This window comes from Leopardus geoffroyi, chromosome C1 (genome assembly GCF_018350155.1).
Source record: "Leopardus geoffroyi isolate Oge1 chromosome C1, O.geoffroyi_Oge1_pat1.0, whole genome shotgun sequence".
NCBI lineage: Eukaryota > Metazoa > Chordata > Mammalia > Carnivora > Felidae > Leopardus > Leopardus geoffroyi.
The window spans coordinates 27,862,513-27,879,587 of record NC_059328.1 but is presented as its reverse complement, the minus strand read 5'-3'; the positions used below and the strand labels follow the sequence as shown (position 1 = coordinate 27,879,587).

The following is a 17,075-nucleotide window of genomic DNA, read 5'->3' as shown; positions in this document are numbered from 1 at the left end:
GTTTGAGCCTCACATTTGACTCTATGCTGACAGCTCAGAGCCTGGAGCCTGCTTCCAATTCTGTGTCTCCCTCTCTCTCTGCCCCTCCCCTACTTGTGCTCTGTCTCTCTGTCTCAAAAATAAACATTTTAAAAAGGTTTTTTTTTTTTTTATTAAAAAAATAAACATTTGGGGCACCTGGGTGGCTCAGTCAGTTAAGCATCCAACTTCGGCTCAGTTCATGATCTCATGGGTGTGCAAGCTCAAGCCCCACATCAGGCTCTATGCTGATAACTCAGAACCTGGAGCCTGCTTCAGAGTCCCTCTGTCTCTGCCCTTCCCCTGCTCATGCTCTGTCTCTCCCTCAAAAATAAACAAACATTAAAAATAATTTTAAAATAAACATTTTAAAAATTCAAAAGAATATTCTTGCATCAAGTTTCTTTAAAAAAAAAAGAGTCTGACTCTTGGTTTCAGCTCAGGTCATGATCTCACAGTTCGTGGGATCGACCCTGGCATAGGGATTTGCGCTGGCAGCATGGAACCTACTTAGGATTCTCTGTCTCCCTCTCTCTCTCTTTGTACCCCTCCCCTGCTTGCACTAGTTCTGGCATGTGTCCATGCGTGCTCTCTCTCTCTCAAAATAAATAAACATTAAAAAAATTTTAAGTCCATTGCAAAAAAAAAAAAGTCTACTGCATGCATGATTAGTTATCACTGTGATAAGTGCAACACAGGAAAGTATGTGATATATGCCATTGACAACATAGAACAGGGGTTGGCAAACGATAGGCTACAAGCCAATTCTAGCCCTCCTCCTGTTTTTGGATGGCCAGAAGCTAGGAACTGTTTTTACATTTTTTTAAGTTCTTTTTTTTTTATTCATTTATTTTGAGAGAGAGAGAGAGCAAGTGTGACCAAGGGAAGGGCAGAGAGAGAGAGAGTCCCAAGCAGTCTCCACACTGTCAGCACAGAGCCGAATGCGGGGCTCAAACTCATGAACCTCGAGATTGTGGCCTGAGCTGAAATCAAGAGTCAGATGCTTACCCAACTGAGCCACCCAGGTGCCCCTGTTTTTACATTTTTAAATGGTTGGAAAAAATCAAAAGAAGACTAATATTTTGTGACATGTGAAAAGTACATATGAAATTCAAAGTTCAGCATTCATTAGTTCATTATGTATTATCTATGGCTGTTACGACACAGAATTGAGTAGTTTTGACATTCTGTGACCTGCAAAGCCTAAAATATTTATTATCTGCCATTTATAGAAAAAGCTGATTCTTTTTTTTTTTTCTTTTTCTTTTAGAAAAAGCTGATTCTGACATGGAATCTAGAGATCTTGACCTAGGCTAGAAGGTCAGAGGAGGCTTCACTGAGGAAGTGACTCATAAACTTGTAATCAACCAGGCCAAGAACTAGGGAAGCACATTACAGACAAAGGGAAAGGCATGTGGGAAAGCCCTGTGACCTGAAGGAACTTGGCACATTGTAAATATTGTTAGGCCTACACACTGAGTGTAATAGGAACTAAAACACAATAAGCCTGATGAGGTCCTAACCAGCCATATCCTGCTGGGTCTGATTGGCCACGTTGAGGATATTGGATTTTATTCTGAGAGCAATGGGAAGCTATTGAGAGATTTATAAGCAGGGGAGGGATTCAGATTTCCTTCTGTAAAGGATTATTCCGGCACAGTGTGAGAATGGATTAGGGCAAACCAGAATGAAAGTGGAGAGACCAATTAGGAAGTCATACTACAGTAGTTCAAGTGAGAAGATAAAATGTCTTGACCTAATGTGTTTTCAGTGGGGATGAAGAAAAAGTAAACATATTCAAAAGATGCCCAAAAGATATTTAGGAGGGGAAGAACAAATATTGTTACAACGTCGATACTACCCAAAACAATCTACGTATTCAATACAATCCCTATCAAAATAACACCAGCATTCTTCACAGAGCTAGAACAAACAATCCCAAAATTTGTATGGAACCAGAAAAGACCCCAAATAGCCAAAGCACTGCTGAAAAAGAAAACCAAAGCTGGAGGCATCACAATACAGGACTTCATGATGTATTACAAAGCTGTGATCATTAAGACAGTATGATACTGACACTAAAACAGACACTCAGATCAATGGAACAGAATAGAGAACCCAGAAATGGACCCACAAATGTATGGCCAACTAATCTTTGACAAAGCAGGAAAAAATATCCAATGAAATAAAAATAGTCTCTTCAGCAAATGGTGCTGGGAAAACTGGACAGCGGCATGCAGAAAAAAGAACCTGGGCCACTTTCTTACACCATACACAAAAATAAACTCAAAATGGATGAAAGACCTAAATGTAAAACAGAAAGCCATCAAAACCCTACAGGAGAAAGCAGGCAAAAACCTCTTTGACCTCGGCCGCAGCAAATTCTTACTCAACACATCTTCAGAGGCAAGGGAAACAAAAGCAAAAATGAACTATTGGGACCTCATCAAAATAAAAAGCTTCTGCACAGCGAAGGAAACAATCAGTAAAACTAAAAGGCAATAGACAGAATGGGAAAAGATATTTGCAAATGACATATTGGATAAAGGGTTAGTATCCAAAATCTATAAAGAACTTTTCAAACTCAACACCGAAAAAAACAAATAATCCAGTGAAGAAACGGACAAAAGACATAAATAGACACTTCTCCAAAGAAGACATCCAGATGGCAAACTGACGCATGAAAAAAACACTCAACATCACTCATCATCAGGGAAATACAAATTAAAACCACAACGAGATACAACCTCACAGCTATTCGGAATGGCTAAAATTAACAACTCAGGCAAAAAACAGATGTTGGTGAGGATGCAAAGAAAGAGGGTCTCTTTTGCACTGCTGGTGGGAATGCAAACTGGTGCAGCCCCTCTGGAAAACAATATGGAGGTTCCTCAAAAAATTAAGAATAGAACTACCCTACAACCCAGCAATTGCACTACTAGATATTTATCCAAGGGATGCAGGTATGCTGTTTCAAAGGGGCACATGCACCCCAATGTTTATAGCAGTGCCATCGACAATAGCCAAAGTATGGAAAGAGCCCAAATGTCCATAGACGGATGAATGGATAAAGAAGATGTGGTATATATATACAATGGAGTATTACTCGACAATCAAGAAGAATGAAATTTTGCCATTTGTAACTACGTGGATGGGACTAGAGGGTATTATGCTAAGCGAAATTAGTCAGAGAAGACAGATATATGACTTCACTCATATGAGGAATTTAAGATACAAAACATGAACATAAGGGAAGGGAAGCAAAAATAAAAACAAGGAGAGGAACAAAACATAAGAGACTTTTTTTTTTAATTTTTTAAATGTTTCTTTATTTTTGAAAAAGAGAGAGAGAATGGGGGAGGGGTAGTGAAGGAGGGAGACACAGAATCTGAAGCAGGTGCCAGGCTGTGAACTGTCAGCACAGAGCCTGATGCGGGGCTCAAGCTCACGAACTGTGAGGTCAGGACCTGAGCTGAAGTCGGATGCTTAACTGACTGAGCCACCCAGGCACCCCCATGAGAGACTCTTAAATACAGAGAACAAACTGAGGGTTGCTAGAGGAGTTGTGGGTGGGGTGATGGGATAAATGGGGAAGGGGCATTAAGGAAGACAATTGTTGGGATAAGTACTGGCTGTTACACGTAGGGGATGAATCACTAGAATCTACTCCTGAAATCATTATTGCGCTATATGCTAACTAACTTGAATGTAAATTAAAAAATAAACTTAAAAAAAAAGAGGGAATTTTATGTGGATCCTGAGAAACTTAACAGAAACCCATGGGGGAGGGGAAGGGAAAAAAAAAAAAAGAGGTTAGAGTGGGAGAGAGCCAAAGCATAAGAGATTCTTAAAAACTGAGAACAAACTGATGGTTGATGGGGGGTGGGAGGGAGGGGAGGGTGGGTGATGGGTATTGAAAAGGGCATCTTTTGGGATGAGCACTGGGTGTTGTATGGAAACCAATTTGACAGTAAATCTCATATATTAAAAAAATAAAAATAAAGAGGTAAAAAATAAAAACCAAAAAAAAAAAAAAAAAAAAAAGAGGGAATTACCTATGCTGCAGAAGCTTTTTTTTTTTTTTTTTTTTTTAACGTTTATTTTTGAGACAGAGAGAGACAGAGCATGAACGGGGGAGGGTCAGAGAGAGGGAGACACAGAATCTGAAACAGGCTCCGGGCTCTGAGCTGTCAGCACAGAGCCCGACGCGGGGCTCGAACTCACGGACCGCGAGATCATGACCTGAGCCGAAGTCGGCCGCTTAACCGACTGAGCCACCCAGGCGCCCCAATGCTGCAGAAGCTTTGTATCTTCATGGTACCTCTTAGTCACCACTGTAATCTTTCTCTCAAAACTGATAATTATCTTGACTTTTAACATTGTAAATTTTTTTCCTATTTCTGTGTTTTATGAATAAAATCATAACACTGTAAAAAAAAAAAAGATATTTAGAAGGGGTGCCTTGGTGGCTCGGTCAGTTGACGTCTGACTCTTGATTTTGGCTCAGGTCATGATCCCAGGGTCATGGGATCAAGCCCCATGTGGGGCTCCATACTGAGGTTGGAGCCTGCTTAGGATTCTCTCTCTCTCTCTGCCCCTTTCCCCAACTCGTGCTCTCTCTCTCTTAAAAAAAATAAAAGATATTTTGGAAATCAAACCTACTGGTCTTGATGATTGACTGAATGAGAGAGGGAGGGAGAATTCAAGTCTCCTTTTCCAGTTGGAGCAACTGTGTGAATGGAAGTGCTGTTACTGCCTCCTTCCTACTCTGCTTGTACAAGTCTGCCCACACTCAGCACAATATATTGGAATCATCCATTACATGCCAGTGTCTCCAGCAGAGAGCCATCTCCCAGAAGGCAACAATGAGCTTGTTCTTTGTCTTCCTAGAGGCCAGCAGCCGTCTAGGCACAGAATTGGCAGCAGTGTATGCCTATGGACTTTTCTTGGTTCTTCTTTCTGTTTCTTATAGGGTATCCTCTAACATTCTGATCACCCAGGTTCAAAATCTTAGAGGAATCCTGGCTTTCTCTTTCTACCTCATCCACCATATGGCATCAAAGTCCAGTGCATTCTGCCCCCAAAACATCTTTTAAATCCCCTGCCACCCCGTTCTAAGCCTTGACATGTCCCAACACCTGCGAAGTGATTAGAATAGTATCTGGGCCAGAGTAAGGAGTAAATAAGTGTTGGCTCTGATTAAAAGCTCTTCCCTGGCCTCCCTGCCTCCTGCCTCCTCCTACTCTCCATCCAGGCCCTGCTCCAGAAGGTAGTCAGAAAGCTGTCTCTCAAGCCCAACCCTCATTGTATTGTTCTCTGGCTTCAGTGCTTTCAGGATCAAACCCTAAATCCTCAATGTGGTCTACAAGGCCCCACGTGGTCTAATCTCCCAACTGTCTTTCCAGCTTCATTTTCACTTTCAGAGGCTGTCCATTGACATTGGGATGAAGGGCAAGCCCGAGGTCTTCCCCCATCTGGCCTCCATGTCCTCACCAGCCTCAGATTTCAACCCAGCATTCCAGTCATGCGTGCTTGTCTTGACCATCCTCTGGACTTCCTGCCGCCTTGTGAGGGCTCATCCCCTTCTTTCCCAATGGCCCCACCTATCAAAGGCTTTATCTCATCGGTTCTAGTCCCTCTCCATCAAGAGTCCCCCAACACCTACTCTGCATTTGTCAAATTCTATCTTACGTTGTTGTGATTTCTGTACATCTCCTCCTAACCTGGGAGCAAATAGAGTGACTATCAGTTGCTATGGCTGCTCAGCCCCCTTCCATTCCTCCTCCTCTGGTAAGAGCACTCTGATAATCCTCTGAGAAGCCTTCCCACCCCCACTCTGACTCCAAGATGAGTAGGTGACTCTGGTTGATCAGCACATTTCATTCCTTTGGCCACAATGATTGGCGGGTGGCTCAAACCAGGCTAACAGAGGGAATTAACATCAGCCTGACACCCATGCTGGAACCCTGAGAAAAGAGTCCTCTTTTTTTTCTGGGATTGCTAAACCAGAAGAGGAGCAGCCTGGACTTGTTAATGTCATCTTCACCAGGATTTGGAGAGAGCCTTCCTGAGAATGAAGCCAACACGATTGGAAAGCAGAGCCATGAGTTGAGAAAGACAAATTCTGATGTGGAAATGGCAGGGTTCGGAGCTAACAGCCAAGAAAGAATTCTTGAAACATCTTTGGTAAAAAAAAAAAAAAAAAGGTGGTTTTATTAAAACACAGGGACAGGACCCCTGGACAGAAAGAGCTGCACTGGGGTTATGACGGATAACTGATTACATACTTTCAGGTTGGGAGGGGGTTAGGGATGGCCTAAGTCTCTAAGGAATTTCAGAAGGTTTCCAGGACCTTGAGGGGGCTAGCTGTTGTTAGGAAAAGGTTATTTATCACTGTCTAATAAAATCTTAGTCATGAGACCCTTCAGATGTATATCAGTGGGCCATATGCTTGGAGGATGATTGCTAACGTGTACTTGGGAGGTAGAGATAAAGAAGTTTCCAAAGGAATTTTTATGTATTAAAGGAGACTTACAGGATCCTGGAGGCTGAGATAAGGTTAAGATTGCTTTTTGCCCTTAGCAAAGTGTCATCATCGAGGCAGCTGAGTTCCCAGAGGAAGGTCACTCTGCCTGTCTCAAGGACCTGTGGGGTGAGTCAGTTGGTTAAGCTTCCAACTTCGGCTCAGGTCATGATCTCATGGTTCTTGAGATCAATCCCTGCGTCAGGCTCTGTGCTGACTGCTCTGAGCTTGGAGCCTGCTTCAGATTCCATGTCTCCTTCTCTCTCTGCCCCTCCCTCCACTGACACTCTCAAAAATAAATAAACATAAAAAAATTTTTTTAAAGAACTCGTCAATAGACTATAAGTTGTAATGAAATTTAATTTGTTTTTCTTTTTTTTTTTTTAATTTTTTGTAACGTTTATTTATTTTTGAGACAGAGAAAGACAGAGCATGAACAGGGGAGGGGCAGAGGGAGAGACAGTTTCAGACACAGAATCTGAAACAGGCTCCAGGCTCTGAGCGGTCAGCACAGAGCCCGACGCAGGGCTCGAACTCACGGACCGTGAGATCATGACCTGAGCCGAAGTCGGATGCTTAACCCACCAAGCCACCCAGGCGCCCCAATTTGTTTTTCTTTTGCCTTTGCTTCCTACATCATATTCCAGTTGGAACTGGCTATACCAGTTGAGCCTTTGAATTTAGCCATCTCTGAAGTTAGCGCCTCTGGACTTTTCCATGCACGAACCAAAACATGAATTGGTTTGAGTTGGGTTCTAAACTGGAGTCATGACTAACAGAGAGAAGCTGTTGGAGCTTTTTATTGTATACAAGAGGCTCTCAGGGCAAGAAGGAAGCTGGGAAGGGAAAACAGAAGAAACTGAGACCAGCACCAGTGTGTGACCCTCTAAACTTGAAGGGCCTCCTGTGGAAAAGAGGAACAGTTATCTTTGCTACTGTTCAGACCAGCCAAAGAAACTTCACCTCCATCTCTGCAGAAGAACCAAACCAAACACTCTGGTCAGGGGAACAGTTGCTTATTTTCCTGTTGATCATTGGCAAAAGGAAACCCTTCATGGCTGAGCTTAAGCAGATGGTTAGTCCTTAGCCAGTTGGCTAGGATCTACCATCAGGGAATATTCTAGTCCAGTGTTTCCCAAACTTGTGTGCACATTGGAATCTTCTCAGGATATTTTAAAACTTCCAACACCCAGACCACATCCCAGGCCAAGTAAACACAATCTTTGGAGGTGGGACACAGGCATCATGAGTTTTGAAGTTTCCACAGGTGGTTCCAACATGCAGACAAGTTTGAGAATCACCAACAAAGGCCCCCATCCTCCTGTTTCCAAGGCTGACTCTTCTATAAGTCAGAGGTTCTCCACCTAGTTGACATTAACTCAACTAGGGATTTTTATTTTATTTTTTTAATGTACAAGTCTAGGCTGCATCTCCTGGAAATTCTGATTCAGTTGGTATGGGGGTGGGGCCTTCATACCTGCTGCTACAGATTGAATGTGCCCCCTCCATTCGTATGTTGAAACCTAATCCCCAAGGTGCTAGTATCTGGAAGTGAGGCCTTTGGGAGGTGATTAGGTCATGGTGGTGGAGCCTTCATGAATCTCCCTTATAAGAGAAACTGCAGAGAGCTTCTCCTTACTGTTCCCCTTCTCAATCACTTGCTCCTCCCTGAGGAGAAGGAATATTTTGTGGGATGGTTGAGACTGAGAGAAGCTTCGACAGGCAAATAAGACCTGGGCTCCCCTCCCTTTTCAGACCCTCCTATTTCTGTCCTTTACGTGGTGAATACAGGCCAGCACTTGAATCAGATTTCTAGAGGCAGGTCTGCAGATCCACCTCTCTGATCCCACTCTCAGTGTTAATTAGCCCAAGGACTGGGTAGGTATGTCTGTCCTGCTGGCCCAGACTCCACCTTGGGTGGTTCTTCCTGAGGTCCAGACGTGGGAGGGGAAAGTATTTGAGCTTATGTCCAAATATGAGCAACTAGCAATAAAGCTCATTTGGCTCTCCATCCTACTGTCTCAACTGACCTACGAGGACACCACTCGGTTGGTTTGAACTTGGTGGAGGAGTTGTAAATATCACTCTCAAACCCCAACACTACCATTTGTACCAGCTTCCATTCATTCATTCTTCTGACCAAACTGGACTATATATTGCATCCTGTGTCCTCTGTGTTCCCCTAGCACAGAGATTGCCACAGCAGTTCTCAATATAAATAAAATAAAGACTGAATTCCTGCCCCATTTATGAGATAGGAAGGTATACAAAATATGCAGATGAGATACAGTATAAGCCTTGCCCCAGGGGTCTTCAGTTTCACCAACGGCCTTGGAGAGGCAGGGAAGGTTTCCCACAGAGGAGACATTTGCACTGTCAGTGCAGAGCCTGATGCGGGGCTCAAACTCACAAAATGGGAGACCACGACCTGAGCCAAAACCAAGAGTTGGATGCTTAATGGACTGAGCCACCCAGCGCCCGGGCACTCAGTTGTTAATCTGACTTCATCCTGCGTTGATAGGGAGCCATCAGAGGATGTTATGTGAGCTTGGAAGCCCATGTCAACTTTGAGTGGTTGCTGGGGCAGCCTGGAGGGGAGACTCTTACCCTCACACTGTGTTTAATTCCCTCCAGGCAGGTCAGGAGGTCTCTCTTGAAGTCTAGCTAGAATCTCTTCTTTTGTATCATCAACTCTTCCTTTTGCTTCGTTCAGTGCCTCAGTTGGTTGTTGCCAGCACAGTGGTCTGACTACAAGGCAGAGGTTGTAATTTGCATTTTGGTCGCCTCGCGTGGTGGGTAGGTTTCCTCCTTTTTGCCTGGAGGGTGGGGACTGAGGCTGTTAAGGCCAAAAGCCGAGGTTGCCAGGCACCACAAGACATCCCTCAGCCAGGGCTTTTGTTTACCGAGGCCGGGCTCTAGGAGACATGGGACTGGGTTATTCCAGAGTGCAGGGCTCCCAGGCTTGAGAGGGGGGAAGTGGCCCATCAGAGGAGGTGGGGAGAGGTTTCCCAAGCCTGAGAAAGTGAACAGGGGTCTGGGTGTCTTTGCTGAAGCTGTGATCTTTCCTTGAATAATAACAACGTTGCAGCACTCCCGCTCAGATCTCCCAGGACCTCTGATGGGCCTGCAGAGCTACTGTTTCCGGGGAAGGATGGGTGTGCATGTGTGTGCTGAGTGTGGTGGTTTGGGAATCAGAGCCAAAGACTACTGTGGCAAAGCCAAGCAGATTCATGAAGATAGAGCAAAGTTAATTGCTAATCAGAGTCCTCTCCTGAACGTTCTAGACTGGACACACCCTCAGGAATAGTGCTTAGGAGGGATGGGGACACTATCAAAAATTAAATTATATAAACTTGCAGTTAAAGAAAGTGTATTTGAGGGGTGCCTGGGTGGCTCAGTCAGTTAAGCGTCCGACTTCAGCTCAGGTCACGATCTCACAGTCCATGAGTTCGAGCCCTGCGTCTGGCTCTGTGCTGACAGCTCAGAGCCTGGAGCTGCTTCGGATTCTGTGTCTCCCTCTCTGTCTGCCCCTCCCCTGATCACACTCTCTTTCTCTCTCAAAAATAAATAAACATTAAAAAAAAATTTTTTTTAAGTCTATTTGAGGCACCTGGGTGGTTTAGTCGGTTAAGCGTCCGACTCCTGGTTTCTGCTCAAGTCATGATCTCACAATTCATGAGCTGGAGTCCTGAGACAGGCTCTGTGATGGCAGTGTGGACCCTCTCTCTCCCTCTCTCTCTGCACCTCCCCAGCTCATGCTCACTCTCTCTCTCTCTCAAAATAAATAAATAAAACTTTAAGAAATTTAAAAAAAAAGTGTATTCAAAGGTAATAACATTCGAAGTGCATCACTTCCTAATCATTTCACTGCATTCTGCTACCATCTTTGCTCCTGGGCTATTCACATCTGTAGGGTGGAAACGTGGCACGATGGTGCACATCTACACAACACTTCCGGTGACATCATGTTGGCAACTAGAAATCTGCTGTGGTGGCACTATTTATACCACGAAAATAGGCAAATGTTACAAATTAAGTCTCTTCCTAACGCCACCCCCCCCCCCAAGCTGTTTGTAGACATTTACCGGCACACCACCGGGTAGAGGATTCCCCAAATATTACTGTGATTGAATTTCCCACCAGCCTGGCTGAGGGGTGGGGGTGGGGCAGGGGGTTAGAGCAAATAATGTGATATAGAGAAATAAATAAATGTGACATGTCTTACAACTGAGCATTGCGGGTAACATGCACACTTGCTACAAGTGCCTAGTCCAGATGTACTTGGGGGCTCATGTCTCCCTCCTCCTATCAAGACAAGGGTGCACACCCACTCAAAGCACCCTCTTGCACACCCAAGGCACACCTGTGGTACCTTCTGGATGGAATAGGACCAGGAATGCCATGAGGGCAGCGACTCTGTTCACTACTGCTTTAAATTTTTTTTTTAACGTTGGGGCGCCTGGGTGGCGCAGTCGGTTAAGCGTCCGACTTCAGCCAGGTCACGATCTCGCGGTCCGTGAGTTCGAGCCCCGCGTCGGGCTCTGGACTGATGGCTCAGAGCCTGGAGCCTGTTTCCGATTCTGTGTCTCCCTCTCTCTCTGCCCCTCCCCCGTTCATGCTCTGTCTCTCTCTGTCCCAAAAATAAATAAACGTTGGAAAAAAAAAATTTTTTTTTCCAACGTTTATTCATTTTTGAGAGACAGAAACAGACCATCAGCAGGGAGAGGGGCAGAAAGAGGAGACAGAATCCAAAGCAGGCTCCAGACTCTGAGCTGTCAGCACAGAGCCCGACGTGGGGCTTGAACTCACGAGCCGTGAGATCACGACCTGAGCTCAAGTCGGACACTATACCGGACTGAGCCATCCAGCCGCCCCAAATTCATTGCTGCTTTAGTCTCAGTTTCTCTGGCTTCCGAGGCAGGCAGTTGAAGCCATGCTGGGGGGGAAGGGGAGAGCACAAGGGCTGATGGGAGAACCAGCCAGAAACCAGGAGTTGGTTCTTCTCCAGCACATGGTTATCTAGTTGGGAACAGGGAAGATTGTTAGCCAGGGGCATTTCCTCCCCAGGGAACATTTGTTTTGTTGTTTTGTTTTGTTTTAAGGTTTGATTCAAATTCCAGTTAGTTAACATACAGTGTAATATTAGTTTCAGGTGTAAAATATCGTGATTCATCCCTTCCCCAGGGAACATTTGGCAAGATCTGGAGACATTTTTGGTGGTCACAACCTGGGGGGAAGGGTGTACTAGCATCTGGCGGGCTGAGGGACTTAGCAGCAGCTAACTATCCTACAATACACACGACAGCCTCCTCCCACCGACTATCAGAGAACCGTCCTGCCCCAAACATCAACAGGACTGAGGTTGAGAAACCTAGGGATAGAGGACACAGAGGCGAGACACTCAGACCTGGCAGGGCTTAGGAAGAGACAGAGAGAAGGTCTGTCGATGCGTCCCTCCACCACCAATTTCTCTATGTAGAGTTGAGTCTCTCACTCTGTGTCTCGCCCTGCTACTCTGGTCTGTCTCTGGTGTCCGCCCTGTTTATCTCTTCTTATCTCATGGCCACTCTTTCTCATCTCAGTTGTGCCATCTGCTCTGCTGGATCCCCGTGTTCTGAGACATGAGACAAGCCTCTGGCATTCCTACTCCCTCGGCCCACACTAATCACTCCAGCTGCCTTGGCCTGGGAGCTGAGCCAGGAGGCTGGCAAAGAGGGAGGGTGGACAGACAGGGGAGCCTAAAAGTTCCCACTCTCCCTACTGCCCATCCTGTTTTTGCTCCTAGGGTCCCTCTGTGTCTCTGAGAGATCTGGAGCTCCAGCCCGCTCTCACCCTCGGGCCTGGGACCTAAGTCAGTCTGCCCAAGTGGCCTTGCCCTGTCCACTGATCCCTTTTTCCCTACCCCACCCCCAGCTCCTTAAATTTCCTGTCTAGCCTGGTCCAGCAGCTGTTACAAAACAGCTGAGGGCTGGGCAGCTCCTCATCCCCAGCCCCACCCTAGACAGTAAGGGACACCAGGCTCACAACTGCTGCTGAGCTGAAGTTCCCTTTGCCCAGTGACCAAGAACTCCTGGCCTTCTCCCTGGTCCTGGTTTCCAAGACCCAGAGTCCAGCACTCAGAGCCAGGACATGATACCCTGTGCTTGAAACCCAGTGCCCAGTATCCAGGCTCAATTACCAGTGCCCATCACCAGGACCAGTCCTCAGGGCCTGGCCAGAACTGCCTGACCTGCTTTCTCCACTCACCTCACTCGGCAGACACCAGGTATGCTGGGGTCTGCTGTGTGCTGGGCCAGTGGAGCCAGGGGCAGCACTGTGTGAGGCCAGAGACCCTGCAGAAAAGTCTGGTGGCAATTTTTAAAACAGATTTGAGGGGCACCTAGGTGGCTCAGTCGATTAAGCATCTGACTTTGGCTCAGGTCATGATCTCACAGTTTGTGGGTTCGAGCCCCACATCAGGCTCTGTGCTGACAGCTCAGAGCCTGGAGCCTGCTTCAGATTCTGTCTCCCTCTCTCTGCCCCTCATCTGCTTGTTCTCTGTCTCTTTCTCTCTATGTCTCTTTCTCTCAAAAATAAATAAACGTTTAAAAAATTTTTAAATAAATAAGTAAAACAAATTTGAATGGCTTTTAAGTAAAAATCATTCAGATGAGGATTTAAAATAAAAATTGGCAGAAGGACCAGTAGTATGGGCTGAGAGAGAAGAAAGGCCAGGGTACAGGGTTGCCAGATAAAATCCAGGAAAATTTAAATTTCAGGGAACAATAAAGACTTTTTAAATGTATGTCCCATGTCATATTTAGAATATACTTATACTGAACAATTATCCATTGTTTGTCTGAAACTCTACTTTAACAGGGGTCCTGTATTTTGATTTGTTCACTCCAGCAATCCCACCAAGGGCTAGGCCTCTCCCGTAGCCCTCATCCAGATTATCTTTCAGCAGCTTTAGGTGGGGACACAGGGAGGGTTTCTATCACTACTCACTTTCAGGTAGAAGAAACTATAGGGGATCCTATTTTTTATTATTTTTACTTTTATATATCATCTCATCTACTTTAAGGGGTCAACATTGGTTTATAATACAAAAAAGTCAGATGTTATAGACATCATGTCTTGAGTAGATGTTCAGTCTTTAAAATGACTTTCTGATGGGCACCTGGGTGGCTCAGTCGGTTGAGCATCCAACTCTTGATTTCAGCTCAGGTCATGATCCCAGGGTCATGGGATCGAGCCCTGCATTGGACTCCGCACTGAGTGTGGAGCCTGCTTGGGATCCTCTCTCTCTCTCTCTCTCTCTCTCTCTCTCTCTCTCTCTCTGTCTTGCTCTGCCCCTCTACCCTACTCACTCTCTCCCTCTCTCTAACATAAAAAAAAAAAAAAATTAAAATGATTTTTTGACCAAGTAGTACACTCACATGCTTCAAATTTTCCACAGGTACAAAGAACATGCAGTGAAATGTCTCTTCCGCCCGTGCCCCTTGGCCATCCAGTTCCCTTCCTCAGTTTCCCTCCAGAGACATCTTATGGCCACAGCCTCATAACTTCCTGCCTCCAGTCTTGTCCACCTGCCTCCATCCTGTGGTTGGCTGGTATTTTCACCTCCAATTATGTTACCTCCCAACTTAAAACCCTTCTGTGAGTTTTCCATGCAATAGGAGAAAGAAGAAACGTCCCAGATAATCAGAATACAAGGCACTCAGTGCCTGATTCCTGTCCAGCTTCTGGGACACTTGGCAACATTCTTTCCTGTCTCACGCTGCACCAGTGTGAAACACGACCTGCCTATTAGTCTCCCTCTCTCACTCCCCCAACTGTTCTGGCCTGCACGCTCTGGCTCATGTTTCTCTCTGTCAGACATTTATTGTACACAGACAGCATCTAGTGTGTGCCAGGCACCGGGGCCTAGGAAGGACAGAACTGAAATGTTCCTGCTCTTGTGACTCAGGTTCTGGCAGAGGAGCATTTAATAGACAAACAGTTGGGGTGCCTGGCTGGCTCAGTTGGTGAAGCATGTGATATTTGACCTCGGGGTTGTGAGTTCAAGCCCTCTATTGGGTGTAGAGATTACTTAAAAATAAAATCTTAAAAAAAAAAAAAAATAGGGGCACCTGGGTGGCTCAGTCAGTTAAATGTCTGACTTTGGCTCAGGTCATGATCTCACAGTTTGTGAGTTCGAGCCCCGTGTCAAGCTCTCTGTTGTCAGCACAGAGCCTGCTTCGGATCCTCTGTCTCCCTCTCTCTCTGCCCCTCCACTGCTCTCTCTCTCTCTCTCTCTCTCTCTCTCTCTGTCTCAAAAATAAACATTGGGGCACCTGGGTGGCTCAGTCGGTTAAGCGTCCAACTTCGGCTCAGGTCATGATCTCGCAGTCTGTGAGCTCAAGCCCCATGTTGGACTCTGTGCTGACAGCTCACAGCCTGGAACCGGCTTCGGATTCTGTGTCTCCCTCTCTCTCTTCCCCTCCCCTGCTCACGCTTCATCTCTCCCTCCCTCTCTCTCTCTCTCTCAAAAATAAATAAACATTAAAAAATAAAATAAAATAAACATTAAAAAATAAAATAAAATAAACATTAAAAAATAGACAAATAGTTACAATAAAGCATTTGTTGTGCTAGGGTAGATACAGAGCTCTGGGGTCGAAGGAGGCCTCCTGGGAAAAGTGGTATCTTTTTTTTAAATTTATTTATTTATTTTGAAAGAGAGAAAGATCAAGCACACCAGCAAGAACAGGGAGGGGCAGAGAGAGAAGGAGAGAGAGAATCCCAAGCACTGACAGTGCAGAGTTGGACATGGGGCTTGTACTCATGAACTGCGAGATCATGACCTAAGCCAAAATCAAGAGTCAGTTGCTTAACCGACTGAGCCACCCAGGAGCCTCAAAAAAGTGGTATTTAAGAGTTCAACGGGGGCACCTGGGTGGCTCAGTGGGTTGAGCCTCTGACTCTTGATTTCGGATCAGGTCACGATCCCAGGGTTGTGGGATCCAGCCCCCGCATTGCACTCTGCACTGAGCATGGAGCCTACTCAGGATTCTCTCTTTCTCTCTCTCTCTCTCTCTCTCAAATAAATAAAAAGAAAAAAGAAAAAAGACAAAAAGAGAGTTGGACAATCATCAGCCAACCTTGATGGGGGGAGACTGGGAGTGGGCAGGGGAGAGTATCCCAGGCCAAAGAAACAGTTCATGCAAAGGCCAAGAAGAATCACAAAAGTGAGGTAATGGGAACACAGAGAAGAGAGGAAGAATGTGAGGGCCCCAGGGTGACAAGCCCCAAGGATGCCACTCTACACAGCTGTGCATCTTATCCTGAGGGCAAGGAGGCCTGGGAGGGCTTGAAGCACGGAAGTGTGGGGGTGGATTTATGGCTGCTGGGCAGAGACTAGACTGGAGGAGAAGCCTTGCTATCCTCTTCAGGATGGCCTGGACTAGTGTGAGGGCACTGGTGGCAGAGTCAGACATATTTAGAGGTGAGGCGGTATGAGGAGTGACTTCTGAGGTATCTTCTGGTTTTGCAGACTGTTGGATCCTGGGGATGTTCTCTAGGATAGGGTTTCTGAGTTCACTTTTGGACTTGTTGAATTGGTGGTCCTTGCAAAACGCCCAAGCCAGGATGGCCAGCAGACAGATATACAGGCTGTCAACCTCGGGAAAGAAGTCTGGACTGGAGGTTGGTGTTTGGGAGCCATCGGCATAAAGATAACAATAAAAATTCTATCTTCATTGAGACTTCATTGAGTACTTAGCAAGTGTCAGACACTTTTCTAAGTTCTTTACACGCACTAACTTATTGATTCCTCCCAACAACCTCGTGAGATACGTGTCTTCTCTCTTGTCATTTTACAGATGAGGGGAGAAGAGTTAGGTACTAAAACCAAGGTCGCACAACTACTAAATAACAGAGGGAGGTTCAAACCCCAGCAATCCAGTCAGAATCCATGATTTTCACCACACCATACAGCCTCTCACCTAGACAGTAGCTTGAGCCCCAGAAGTGAGTCAGATCAACTTCAGGATAGGGAGTGAGAAGGGCAGTTAATCAACCCTGAGGAATATGAGCCTCTAAAGCCCAGGGGCTGAGTCCTGCTCTTAAATTTTCTTTGAAATGCTTAGTGTTTTCATTTTTAAAAATGAATCGCCGTACAAAATTCAACTCGAAATTAGTCAAAGGCCTGAACATATGTATTAACGCTATAAACCCTTAGAAGAAAACGCAGGGGAAAGATTTCATGACATTGGATTTGGCAATTATTTCTTTGAATATGACACCAAAACATAATCGAGAAAAGAAAAAGTTGATAAATTAGACTCCATCAAAATCAGCAGACTGAAAAGACAAACCAAAGAATGGGAGAAAATAATTGTAAATCACATATCTGATCAGTGGGTAATATCCACACTGTATGAAGAACTCCTATAACTCAACAACAACAAAAACCCCAATTAATAAATGGGCAAAGAGGCATGCCTGGGTGACTCAGTCTATTAAGTGGCGGACTCTTGATTTCAGCTCAGGTCATGATCTCATGGTTTGTGGG

At 45.4% G+C, this 17,075-nt stretch overlaps 1 protein-coding gene across 1 annotated transcript in view; it reads right to left on the bottom strand.

Annotated features, from left to right (window-relative positions):
• Positions 1-13,887: 13,887 nt before the first annotated feature.
• Positions 13,888-17,075, bottom strand: part of MAP7D1 (MAP7 domain containing 1) — a 34,427-nt gene continuing 31,239 nt past the window's right edge. Inside the window, exon 14 of the mRNA XM_045476729.1 lies at positions 13,888-13,899. Coding sequence (XP_045332685.1) covers positions 13,898-13,899 — 2 coding nt within the window. The 3' untranslated portion in view covers positions 13,888-13,897. The remainder of the gene's footprint in view (positions 13,900-17,075) is intronic.